Source organism: Artibeus jamaicensis, unplaced genomic scaffold, assembly GCF_021234435.1.
Source record: "Artibeus jamaicensis isolate MK-2021 breed Jamaican fruit bat unplaced genomic scaffold, CSHL_Jam_final contig_432, whole genome shotgun sequence".
NCBI classification, from domain to species: Eukaryota; Metazoa; Chordata; class Mammalia; order Chiroptera; family Phyllostomidae; genus Artibeus; species Artibeus jamaicensis.
In genome coordinates, this window is record NW_026521828.1 from 6,728,019 (window position 1) to 6,741,885 (window position 13,867).

The 13,867-nt window shown below is 43.4% G+C and overlaps 1 protein-coding gene across 8 annotated transcripts in view; it reads left to right on the forward strand.

Annotated features, from left to right (window-relative positions):
* Positions 1 to 13,867, forward strand: part of EBF1 (EBF transcription factor 1) — a 376,209-nt gene that overhangs the window by 276,129 nt on the left and 86,213 nt on the right. For 4 of the 8 annotated variants that reach the window (XM_053665916.1, XM_053665918.1, XM_037152248.2 and 1 more), the window contains exon 9: positions 552 to 685. In XM_053665916.1, coding sequence (XP_053521891.1) covers positions 552 to 685 — 134 coding nt within the window. The remainder of the gene's footprint in view (positions 1 to 551; positions 686 to 13,867) is intronic. The other 4 variants (XM_053665917.1, XM_053665919.1, XM_037152249.2 and 1 more) reach the window with 1 other exon arrangement.

Sequence of the window (13,867 nt, forward strand, 5' to 3'; positions counted from 1 at the left end):
GGGACCCATAACATTTAATGAAAAAAGGAACAATCTTTAACAAGGAATGTTCGATGTTAGTGTTACAGACAGAAGGCATGGAGCAAGAACAATTTCTTGCTCATTCCTTCTCTCTTTTCTTCCCATTGGGCAGAAATGTTTATCTAAAAATCTGTGGGCTTTCTTTTCAGGAGGTACGTTGAATCATGAAGCAGTTCTATAAGGTTTCCAGCATGTTCCAAACAGTCATTCATTTTTCATTTTTTAATAATCTTTAGTCTTTCATAAGTTAAGTACTGTTTCTATGTTTCATTTCATGAGATCTCAGGTTTGAAAATGATTTGAGTAAAATACATGTCTCTCAATAGAAAGAATGAAAAGAATGCTTTTAAAACCTGAAATTGCACCCTTAGGTTTCAGGTCCTAACGCGGCCGGGAAATGCTGAGGTCTTGAGGGACGTTTCTGTTAGTGAAAAGATAAAAGATTTTTTTTTTTCTTTTTCTCAAGTCTCCCATCATTAAAGTTTGATTCTAACAGCAGACTCCTTCTCTTTTTCATGTGTGTGGAAAAGCAGCTACTCCCTGTATCAAAGCCATCAGCCCGAGCGAAGGATGGACCACGGGAGGCGCCACTGTGATCATCATAGGAGACAATTTCTTTGATGGGTTACAGGTCATATTCGGTACCATGCTGGTCTGGAGTGAGGTAGGTGTTGTCGGAACATTAATATCTAATAGCTTGGTCTAGTTGAGGATACTGTCTACACTTGAATTTCTAATAGAGTGTGTAGAATTTAGTGGGTGCTGTCTGGGTGGGCCAGCACCGGTCTCCAGAACTCTGGGAAGCTAGGAAAGATGGGTTGGGGTCCCCAGAAGGCAACATGTCTTATTGGAATGACTCTGTCCTCTGCCCCATAAGCACTGAGAGAGTGCTTGTTTGGTCCCTTCCCCGTTGGGCTTGCCAAGATGTGGAGGCCCCGTTGCACCCTGGGAGTCAGAAAGGGGACGCACAGTCATCACACGCATAGGGAAAGCTGACACTAGCAAGGTAGTCAGCTGTGAGTATTCGTAGGCAGAGTCTATTGTAGACCCACCTTCAATGAATTCCATTCAAATGACAAAGATAATCTAGGCACAGGTGGTTCTTGATTTAATGACTGTTCATCAGAAATTGGGTGATTCGTCAGGGGAACCTAGAAGAACCCCAGGCTTCTTCCAGACCCAGGAATTTACAGGTCTCAGGCACCACAGGTGTGGCTGCAAGCCCATGAAAATGGCTCTCTGCTCTCCGTGCAGTGCTTTTGAAGCGCGCTGATCGGTATTTCAACGTTGCCAGTTGACTGGCCTAGCAATCAATAATCAAGTTAACGCAAGATTACAAAATGTGAACATCTCCACTATGGAGATGCCAGGGCATAGTTGCCTTTGCTTTCCAAATTCTGAGCCCAGGTTTCTCAGTCAGCCTGCCCAGGACCCCTTCTCTTTTACCTCACCCAAGTGTAGAATACAAACACTGTAGGACTACAAGGTGTCACAGAGCCCATTCATCCCACTCTCTTCACAAGTGGTCACAGGAATCGCTAAACTTTACTGAGCCTTACTCTGGGCCAGGTGGAGTGCTGAGCTCTTGACATGCACCATCTCCATCTTCTCCCGACACCACCAGGTACAGACTCTCGGTGCGCACCTTTTGTTGCGAAGGATGCCAAGGCTCAGAACTCACAGTTACATCATCTGAATGCAGCCCTCCAGAGCCCGTGGCGTGGATGTGGGCCACACAAAGAAGTCCGTAGGAGAACCGGAGCTAGAACTCAGACATTTTTTTTTAAATTTCCATTTCTAGCTATTGTCCCACTGCTGTGTATCCTATCTAGATATTTTACCTGTGCTTTCTCTCTGGAGGGGCCATCAAGATAAGCAGAGTCAAGACTGGGACTGTGGATTATGTTTGTCTGTCCAAAGCAGAGCTTCTTTCTCAGCCATCTGTGCTGTGTGCACTTCTCAGTGCCAGTAACCACCCAGGCCAGCCCTGTGGCTCCCTGTGTGTTTCCCGTGCAGCCAACAGTGGTATGTGTTTGGCCAGAGAATCAAAGCTTTGGTCAAGCTGAATCAGGGATGGGCTTCTCAGTCCACCAGACTAATTGCTGGCCAAGTTGGAACATCCCAGGCAGGAAAGGTGGGCTGAGTCCCCCTGCCGACTGCACCCCATTCTCTGTTGGAGCCATCGGGTCGCAAAATTAGAAATGTCCCACACGTGACTTACTTTGCTGCCAGCCTGGTGTCTGCGTCCCTGCCGAAGGCAGCCATCTTCAGGAGCACAGCCTGCCTCAGGTCTCATGGCTCTATCTTCATCCTTTTCTCTCCATCGTTCTGTTCCTTATCATGGGAATTGGAAGGGGGGGTGAATGAGTAGAAAACGGGCTTCTGGCCCCATGTCCTTTTAGTCAATACAACGTCTGAGTGAGTAGTGGGGCTCCAACCTGGCAGGAAGTCTTATTGACCCTCCGAGAATAATGTGGGTTAGTCTGAAGCTTCTTTTAAAACCTGGGGCCAAAATACAAACTACAGACTACAAAATACAAAAAAACTTTGTACCTGGGTTAGCCTGAGCACACTACCCTGAGTGCAGAATAAGGTCTTCCACCCTTCAGGAAGTGACTAACACGGGTCCCCACCTTGTCTCTAGTCAAGGTGGCTCTGCACCTCCCAGGTCCCCCAGCTGCTCGCCCTCTTTTGGGAACAGGTGAGGGAGGCTAAGTTCTGACTTGCATTTATTCAAATTGCTTTAAAGAACCTGTATCTCTATAACAAAACAGATACAGCTCGTAGAAAAGAAAACCCATTAAGACAATGCCTTTGTCCCCATCTCTCCTCTGTCCCTACCTACACTGTCACCGCCTCCATGTACACAAGTCCCTGATGACGAATCCACAGGGTCCAGTAGGAGGTGAGGGGGAGGGGTGCATTCTCCCTCTATGCCCACCTGCTCCTCCCCAACTGCTCTCATCTGCAGCTCTGTCCTAAATCAGCTATGACCCTTTCCTTGTAGACACCTATCCACAGTTTCCCCAAATGATGGAGAAGATAGAAATTCTCTGCAGCATTAGCCGTTAGGTGTCTGGGTGAAGGAGTTTAATTTGGGCTGTTTTCATCACAATAGTCCTGACAGTCAGAAACATGTGCCTTGCAGAAGTGAACTTTTTTCTTAATATTCTAAACTATTTATATATTTAGGTGTTCATACAGGCTATTTGGTGGATATGATTCTTTTTCTCCCTTTTACAGCAAGGAGAGAATTTGGTATTGCTCCAAATTACAAAAAAAAAAAATCCATTGCATTATGTGCATAATGGTGGGAAATTAAGAAATAGCTCAGCCCTGGCTGGGTGGCTCAGGTGGTGGGAGTATCATCCTGTACCCCCCAAAATTGCGGGTTTGATCCCTGGGCAGGGCACAGACCTAGAGTGGGGGTTTGGTTCCTGATCGAGGCGCATGTGGGAGGCAATTGATTGATGTTTCTCTCTCTCTCTCAAACCAATAAACATATCCTCAGGCGAGGAAAGAAATAGCTCAAAGTAATTAAGGGTTTATTATGTACAGGCACTTTATGGGTATTACCTTATTTAGTCCTGATGACAGCCCTGTGTTAGATACTCTTATTCCCATTTTATGTAAGAATAATCTGAGTGTCAGATTAAGAAACCTGCCCAACACCACACAGCCCAATAGTGCTGGAGATGGAATTTGAACGTCGATGTACATTTTTCCAAAGGGAATAAAAGCCTAGTTGAATGAGAGAGCAAACTGAATGTTGAGAGAGGGAAGGAGAACAGAAAGAGGATAAGAAAACTTGTGTGATAACCCAGGTGGTCCAGCAGCAGTAGTGATAGTAACAGTAGTATCAAGTACCCTTTATTTTGGTAGGGGCAAAAAATATTGGGATCATTTCTCTAGGCTTCCATTGGGTAGAATGTGATACTTGATACTGTGAATGTATGAGAAGATAGTTATGAGATACCTATAGAAAAATGCAGAATATGACTAAGTTTAGTTAACTTCAGTTCTTGCCAGGTACCATTTGGTACAGCTCTCATGCAAGTCTTACGGCATCTGTTTACCATGTGGTTCCCATTTTACTGATGAGGAATGGAGGTTTGGGGAAGTTAAACATGCTGGTGGTTCCCCAGCCATAGAGACGGGATTTGAACCTGGACAGTCCAACTCCAGGTCTCAATTTACTTACTGATTATCCATGATTTAGCCTATGCCCAAATAGTACCCAAGGATTTTACCACTCCAGACTCGAGTGTAAGGCCTACCGTATCATCATTGTCTCGTGCTGGATGTATCTGGACAGTTACTGTCACCTTCTAAGATAAGGAGGACTTGGCATAGAGAGAATCAGAGGTCGAAGAAATCCCTCCATTTTCTCGTTCTGTATGTTTGTGGTTGGAGCCACTGGCTGGTAGGAAGGTTGTATCCTTAGGAAGGACATGTGCTTTGTATTGGGAGCAGAAGACAGCCTCTTCCTTTATCTTCAAAAGTGACTTCAGGCAGGGCAGTTAACCTGTTTGGACCTCATTGCTAGTGTGAGACCCTACCTATTTGAAGTCTTTGTCCTCCAGCCACCTGGTCTCTTGAGGTCATGTCCCTCTAAAACCTAGGTCTTTGTCTTCCAATTTTAGATAAACTTTGGTCTCTTTTCTGTTTGTTCACTCTGTAGCTGAGAGCTCTTGGGAAGCAGACTGGTGGGCCAGGACAGGCAGACAACATTTTCGATTAGTGGCTGATGCTATTATTTGGAGGGTTTTGTTTTGTTTTCTAAAGAATTTAAAAAAGAGAATAGGACCGGCCTAATTTAACCTCATCTGTGCTCTTCTCCTGCCAACCCAATTTTTTGCAAATAAGTAGCTCAGCTTATCACACTGATTGTCCCCTGAGGGTGGGGAAGAGGTAAGGTGGAACTCCATTGCTCCTAAATCAGGGCTGCCTCCTTCAAGCCCCCACGTTTGGGGAGAACACTTGGCTTTCCTCTGAATTTGGTTTGCCATCTTTGTTACTCTTCCTTCATTGTTTCTTGCCCTTTCTCCTTTCTTTCTTTTTTAAGAAGCAGCTTATTTTATTGGTACTTTTCTGTTCATTCTGCCTAACACCAAAGACTTTTAAAAATCTGTAGATTTTTATATATAAACCCAAGAAAACCAACAGGCTGGATATGCACTAATTTTTAATGTGAGTTGAGTATTTTCTTGATCAGAGAGGAACTTGGTGGTTTATTATTTCCTACCAACATGTGATTTGGTGGAGGAAGGGGCTCCTGCTACTAGTTTGTAAAAATAATCATTATTTTCATATCTCCTTCTGAATTGCTTTAATTTCTCAACAATGACCTCTGCTGCCTTGCCTGTAGTCAAGGGTTGGGTACTGGGATGGGTACAGATTAAAATTAAGCTTTGTGGGATCTGGCGTTTTATTTGGAAAAACAACTTGTTCCTATGAAACAAGTTAGAGAGTTTTGTAGCATGTTTATATAATCCAGGGTTCAACTGCAGTTGCAAATTCGAGGCAAGATTTTAGGAGGCCAGATGAGTGGTATACTCAGAAGTAGACTGTTTGAGTGACCAGTCAAGCTTCCTGTTTTGTACATACAGATGGATCTCTGTGCTAGGCATTCTAGGGTCTCACAAGCCTTTCATTTAATCACTGAAGTCTCTGGGAGAATTTATGCAGTTTAAGGTACTTAAGCTGCCTGAAAGGAAAGTACAGCGGTGGAACTGGTGAGAGTGGAGTGTGGAGAAGACTGCAGACAGACAAGTCATCTGAGCACAGGCTAAGGTTGCATCGGGTAGCAGTGGGCAAGGAGCCAGGCTACCTGGGTATTCACTTTGGTCCTTCTGTTGCCCAATCAGAGCATCTAGATTTCAGTCATTGTTGGTCATTGGGCCTCAGTTTCCCCACCTAAAATAGAGGGCTTGGACTAAATTCTGTTTAAAATCAGCTACGATTCTAGTAATTCTTTTTGCAATAAGTTGACTCCCGGAGAACCCTCCCAAAGTAAAAGTGGGGAGTGGCTTCTCTTCTTCCATTATCGTTCTTTACTTTTAGAGCGCACTTGCAATATGCAAATATCATGTCTATTTGCAAAAGGATTCTTCGAAGTTCATCAAAACCATTTAATTAGCCACAAAATTGGATCTCCCTCTTGATAAGTCTTTAGTCAATATTTTCCCCCTGTGCACTCGAGATTCGGGTATCTGGTATAAACCTGAGACTTACACCACAATGTTGATGCAATTCATCTTCCAGGTAGTTTTTTGGGATATCAATAGGTACAAGAGGTGAGGGAGGGAGTTTTTTTCTTGGTAAGCTTGGGGAATGTTGAGTCAAATAAACTCAGCCAGTCCTTGGTCTAGGACTTTGTAGAGCTTTGGCAATACTGCCACATACTATGACTACCTAAAAGGTAGTACATGAAGTGTCCCAAACTTTAGAGACCACAGAACCTTTCATCGGGGATCACCTTACAGGAGGATGTGTCGGTGGTGGCTGTGCATCTGCATATCATGTTAATGAAATAAAGTCATGAAATCCAATCATGAATGGATGGGGCTGGGGTAGAGGTGAGAGAACCAATCGCTTGAAACCTTTGCAGAGTATTACTCAGACGAGGAATGATTTGGGGCAATATTCTTTGATGCTGCAAGGCTCTGAACAGAAGTGCTCTTACATTTGGTGTCTAGTTTTAGCCAGGGCCCCCTTGGCAAGGGTGGGAGGAGCCAGCACTCCACCCCTGTATGAGCAGGTTAGCCTCACACAGGAGCACACGCGGTGCTTTTCACCCATGTGAATGCTGCCTTCAGCTGTGTTCCCAGAGATGGGAGGAGCCCAGAGAAGCCCCTTTGTGGGGGAACCTGTGTGTGAACGCTCTTGGGTCAATGGTAGTTTGGGGGCTGAGATGCAATTTTGCTGCTTGGGTCCAAAAGTGGGAAAATAGGGTTTTCAATGTGGTTCTTGATTTTTTTCCTTTTTCTTATCTCCACTCCACATTCTCCTGTGTGCACACAGCTCAGAGGAAGGATTGTAAATAAAAACCAGCATTTGCTCCTCTGTGGCATTAAAGGACAAATGGCGACAACTCATGGAGGTTCCCACCGGAAGTTTCCCAGGCCTTTTGTCTGGCCCCGGATGTCACTGAGCCACATGTGGAGGGTCACAACATTGGGAGGGCTTTGAGGGACTCTCCAGTCATCCAGTACAGCTGTTTTATTTTTGGAAGTGAGGAGAAAGAGGTTCCAGAGCCATATAGTGACTTTTCCTGGGAACTCATTATCTAGTTTGTGCTGGGATTACAGCCAGTTCTCCCAACACCGACGCCCCCGCATCCAGCCATCGCTCGCACCGGGTTTTCTCATGATATCTCCGTAGGCCCTGAACACACTTCCTTATACTTCCCACATCTTACATGTCACTGACACTCTAATAACTGTTATCCGTACCACATTTATATGAGAGACAGTTCCACTCAAATCAAACAGTAAGAAAGATGGAGCAAGACAGTCTCTCAAATATCATCTCTTTCAAGATTTTATGGTATCGTGAAGGTGTAATGTAACTAGCTGTGTCATTTATTTTATCTATACCGAGGCTTAATTCAAAGTTGATTAAATGCATGGGTTTAAAATAATTAATTGTTGCCTACTTTCCCCTAAACATGTAAGTTGCCAAGTCTATACTGAACCTGTGGCTTATTGATCACCTATTAAGTAGAAGATACTTAATGCAAAAATTATAAACTTTATTTGTACAGAATAAAAGGAGCAGCCTGAATCACTTGCATTAAATTTTGAATATGACTTTGAAAAACACCTTTCAAGCCCTAGTTATTTTTATGGGAAATCATTTCGAAATGAGCCAGCATACTAAAAAACAGATTAAAAATAGTCTAATGGCCTCTTTAATATAGTCACAGTTATAACCATGCTCACCTCATTCCTAAAAATGGTTTAGTCTGTATTTTTATTTTTAATGACTAAGGCACTTGAAATTTATCCTCTACATTGGTAATTATGGGGTAGTTAAAGATGACATTAGGACAACACGATCAGCTAGTTGTTCGCGGTACATTCAGGAGGTACACAAGTGTGCGTGTAACTTGAAAATAGAAATCACAGACGTGTGATGGGTTTCTAATTTTAATAGAAATCAACGGCAGAGTTCACACCTGGCTGCAGTCAGGTGACTTTGATGATGAAAATGGATACCTATGTAGTGTTGTATTCACTTCATGTGTGTGTTCCATGCTAATTGCTGCAATGGCTCCTGATGGTCTGAATGAAAGCCCTCCTCCTTTTCAAACCCTACTGGCTTCCTTCTCCTTAAAGCCACAGCTCCTTAGTTTGGGATTCTGGCAGTTCCTTTGAAGGCTCTGCCCTTTCTTCTCAACATCCTTCCCCACCGTCCATCTTTTTTTTTTTTTTAATGATGGGCAGATACGCATTTTTTAAAGATTTTATTTATTTATCTTAGAGGGGAAGGGAAGGAGAGACGGAGAGAATATCAATGTATGGTTGCAGCTCGTGGGTCCCCTGCTGGGAACTGGCCTGCAACCCAGGCATGTGCCCTGACTGGGAATCGAACTGCGATCGTGTGGTTCGCAGGCCCGCACTCAGTCCACTGAGCTACACCAGCCAGGGCCAAGCCACCGTCCATCTTAATTTATGCTGCAGTCACACTGAGCTGTACCCATTGTAACTTTGCGCCTCTGCACTCCTGCCTTGCTTATGCCATTCCTCCTTCCCCAATGTTTTTCCCCACCTTTCTGTGCCCAATCCTCTGTCCTTTAAGATCCAGTATGTGTTTGAAATCTTCCCTCACAGCTCCAAATATTGAAGTTGTCTCTTCTTTCTAAATTCCTATATGGCCTTATTTCTCCCATATAAGTTCCTTATATCTTTCTTTCTTTAGTTATTGTTATTTAAAGGAGTGTTCTCTCCTTCAGAAGCAGGATTCCATGGTCAATTCAGCTTAGTCTCCCAGAGTCTAAGTTTAAATCTTCTGATTTAAAGCTTAAATCAGAAGCTTTAATTTATATAAATTTATACAAAATACTGTTGAATGACATTTGTTAATTCATTCATACAAATGCCCCTTATTAGTAACTGTTGTATTGAGTGATGCTTTAAAGTGTTGCTACCAGATGGATTGCAGTTTAGTTTTTGTTAATGCACATGTGGTTGGGTAGTTTATATTTAGATATATTTGTTGTGCAGTAAGGGTGTACATAAGTACCTTAGTTTAAATCTGTTGGTTATAGAGAGGATTAAGTAGTAATGAAATGAACTAAGTGATTGATACCAGTGAGGCCGTCTCCTAAACTCATTACAGGCATTATATCAATGAACCCTTGTAATAACACTAGTTACATAGGTGGCCCCTCTCTTGATCTCATCTCCCTCCCCCGATAATGAAACTGATGGGCAGAGAGGTTAAACTTGAACCAAAGTCCACCTGACGCCATGTCTTAACATCTAATGAGAATGTCGTGAAATCTCATTTATCCAGAGAAGAGAATGATGTCAGCCTTAACTCTCCAAACTCAGCATGCCACCAGCAGTAAGCAAAAAAAAAAAGTAACTGTATAAAATAACAGACTTTAGGGTAAACAGAACAGTAATTTTTTGTGAACTGTGTTCTCTCTTTTCCCAGGTCATAGCAGAGGAGCCAACTAGAGGCAGGTGGTTAGAAGCAGGCTCAGTGACAGCAGAAGTGACAGGTTAATGTCAAGAGCAGAAATGGAAAACCTAAAAAGCAGATGGAAAACTTTATTACGGTGCAGCACATTAATGACTGTTCCCAGTGATGGTGGCCCTGAGTCATCAAGGAAGAGATGGCAGTGATAGTCCACACATCCTCTGTGAAACAGTGAGCGGTGTGTAATGCATCCGGGAAAGGTTTCCGGTGAAAACAGTTGGAGTGGCAGAGTCCAGGGTCCAGCACAAATAACACCTTTATTTTTTATTACAGATGCTTTTGTTACAAAATCATAAGCATGTAATCCTGTAACATAACAATATCACACTCAAGCACAACATATGACATGTTAGGTGAAGTGTTCAAATTGCTGTCCATCTCCTGTGAGACATTCACGTACCCTGCCGAGCACACTCAGGCAGGCCTTTCTTCTGCTGGACCTTGCATTTGGAGGCGTTGGCTTTGGTCTTCTGCAAAGCTCCCTCCTGCAGGGACGTGTTAAATGAGGAGTAATTGAACATCTATGGAAACATCAATGTATGTAGTGTGCAGATATAAACTAAACCATATCAAAAAAAAGTTAAATGAGTCTCTGTTTAGTATCTTGATACCTTTTTCTTAGAGCTTTGAAAGACCCTCAAAGTCTCGGTAAAAGGTGAATTCATTCCTTGCTACCCCATCTATCAATCTTTTGGTTCTCATATTTTTGTTTCCCGATTCCATAGGCAAAGATCTGACCCTGCAAACCGCCAACTCTGATAACATTCAGCCTCTTCCATAAATGTCTCCGGCTTCACCTTTTTTTTTCTATTTCAAACAAACAAGCAGGAACCCAGGACCCTAACTAAGGCGGGCTGATTAAGGAATGATGTTCCTTCTCGACTGGATTTAGAAAAACAAGCCTTGAGAAAGAGTTCATTGTGCAGCTTCCAACCACAGGACCCGGCGTTGCTGGTGTCGGTCCTGTCCTCCTGGAATGCTCTGGGCCTCAGGAACGCGCCCGTGCTGTCCCAGCTCCCAGACGGTCGGGATGGGCTCCAGTCTTTCATGGGGCCCAACTGGCTCAAGATCGATGTCCTGGGAAGAGAGCTGGAGAAAGTTAAAAAAAAATAAACAAATCACCCACTCCCCCCAAAAGTCAGTAATCAACCCACAAAACCAAAGGTATTTGAAGTATAATATTTTAGCTTTTTCTCTCCCAAATCTGGTATTTTGAAAGAGGATCTTGTTGCTGTCTTGCACAATTAACTGCATTGATTTTAGGGACTCGGGCAGTTTTTTTTGGTGGAAGAATTAGGTGGCGTAGTTTTGCAAATGCCTACTGAGGCCACCAGGAAGTTTGTGGGGACAAAGTAAACTGACTTTTTTTCCCTTTAATAATGAGGTTTTTGAATGGGATAGTACTGATTGTTTCTTTTTTTGGTAGTTAATTATTAGTGGTGGTTGATGGCATCATGGCATTTATTCATTCCGTGTTCAACAAGCTCAGGTTGGGGCAGAAGTGGGTTTACAGCTCTTCCTGTGGGAGATGATGCCGTAATTAATGAGAACAAGACAAGGAGAAACTATTTCACATACAACTGTAAGCCTAGTTTTGTATCACCCTGTGTTTATCGAGGGCCAGGTACTGTAAAAACTGGGGACATAGTAGTAAAATCAACCAAGACAAAGTTTTCATCCTCATGGGACTTATATTCTAGTTGTGGGACACAGACTAGATAAGAAAATGTATTGACACCTCTCTACTGCGTGTCTGTGAGTCTTGTTTGTGCGAGAGAGATTTCAAGTTCAGAAATACTGCTGGCTATTCAAAAGCTAGGGTTTAAGTCAAGTATTTAAGTCAATTCCCGAGACTTAACTTTCAAAAGTCTCCTCTGACATTCACCCATAAAGTTCATCTCTGGGAATTCCTGTAACCCAGCATATTTTGCTAAACATTGGTTTAAAGTTATTTTGTTGAAAGGACAAAGGGAAACCAGAATGTTTGTGAAACAGTAAATGCCTCCAGTGGCTGTCTCTCACGTTCCCCGAGAAATCATACACCGCCTTTGAGACAGGCAATTCTTGGGAACAACAACAACAAAAAAATCTGTGTTATGAAACCCAGAGAACTCTGATTAGGGAACAGACCAGAATACACCGAGGACCCCGGGAGAAGAGCCGGCCCCGCCTGGTCGATGCATCCCCTCCAGGGGAGCGGCGATATAATACGGAGGCTCAGCCGGCACAGTTGCCACTCTTCATATCTCAGCTTCTTTCAGGATCTCCCAAAGATCATATTTTCTAAAACACCATCTTTAACTACAGGAAGATGAATATTCCAGAGAGGAGGGAAAATGCGTTTGCTTGTTCAGTGACTACCACTGTGGTGCCTCTTTAAAAATCCTTGGGTGATTGGGTGTTGAAGCTTTAGTTATGCTTTTGTGTTACAGTTTCCTTATTTAAGTGTCTGCTTCACATCCATCACTCAGCACCCTCTGCCTGTCTCAAAAGCGATTGATATTATTATCCTCATTGAGGAGGAGAGAGAATGCTGTGAGAATTATTAATACGTAAATTAAAAAATTAATCTGGGAAGTGCTTTAGGGTCTCTAGGGAGCTCTACCCAAACATAAAGCGTATTTACTGTTATTATAACTACTCCCACAGAGCAGATAGGCTGGTGCAGTATGAGATGGGGAAACTGAGGCACTGAGCGTGGCAGTGGGTGGGTGGGCCAACGTACCTTGAGCCCAGATGCTTGGATGGGTAATACCCAAAAACCACTGTACCAGTGCCCATTTTAGGCTTTTTCTAGTCATCAGTGTTAATTACTTTCCCAGAAACATAATTTTCCTCCCTTTTATCCCTTCTCTTTCTTTCCTTGTTTTGGACTTTTTTAAAAATAATTTTTTAGTGTTGAAAGTGATGAAGGCTAAAATAGTAAATTTTAGGGCTAGTAATGAAAAACCACTGCTGTGCTTTCTAGTAATCCTAGTTATTTTTTGGCTTTGTGGCTTGGAACTTCCATTTGCATTTATTTTATGTAGACCTACTGGTTGGAAAACATGCATAAAGGCTTCTCTTGGAATGGTGTTGTTGTTCTTTTTTTTTTCCTGAGAAATCATTCTCTGCAAGCCTCTCACCAGTGAGAAAGGCCATTTTGAGTCCCTACTATGTTCCCAGAACTTTTAAGGATATAGAAGAGGCTGAGGATCTGGTCCATCCTCTTGATAGTGGGGGTGGGGGGGTGGCAATACACAAGCCAGCCATTATGAAAAAACAGTGGACAGTCTCAGGGAGGGACAGCCTTGGTGGCAGAGTGGCGGTCATCAGCCAGGCGGGCTTGCCACTTCTGATTGGTTCCTTGCTCATATTTCTTAACTCACCTGAAACTCATGTTCCTCGTTTGTGAGCTTGGCCCCTAATACTAGAGGACAGAGTCACTGAAGGAGCTTCACACAGTACTGGGCATACTTAGAAGACAGCAGGGTGTTGCTACAGAAGTCCCGTGCAGGTCACGTCCACCGTCCATCATTGGGTGTGAGCCAGAGCGCCACAGATACGAAGTGCTGACCACTGCAGGAATCTTCCGCTCCGGTGCTCCGAGTCTGGAGAAGCAAAAATGCTCCTAGGTGGAGCTGAGAAGGGAGCATGCGTACTGCAGCCAGGCTGCCCCTCACAGGGGGGCTCTCCCGGGCCTCACAGGGGCCGGATGGGTTTCTTTCAATGTCGTGCCACACTTGACGCTTATTTCTTCTGAATATAACGTTAACAAATTCTTGTTGTTGAGAAGTTAGAGAACTCAGAGAGGTATGCTGAGAAAATTATGATTACCTGCAACTTGACCGTCGAGTGGTAACTTCTCTTGATACTTGGGTGATTTTCCTTTTAGTCTTTCTTGCAGATATATATGTATCTTATTTAACCACATGCAATGCATATTGCACAAAAACTAATGTTATTCTACTTTTGATCTTTAGTAATAGTTATTCATGATAAACGTAATAGCCAGAAGTGGGTGAATTTATCTCTTCCAGTATTATTTACGTGATTATTCTCTCCTGGGCAAGCACACCCATGTACAAATGGACACACAAATTCACGCATGTGAGGAGGAAGAGTGTGAGAAAGAAGGTGAACCCCATCTAATGCCACA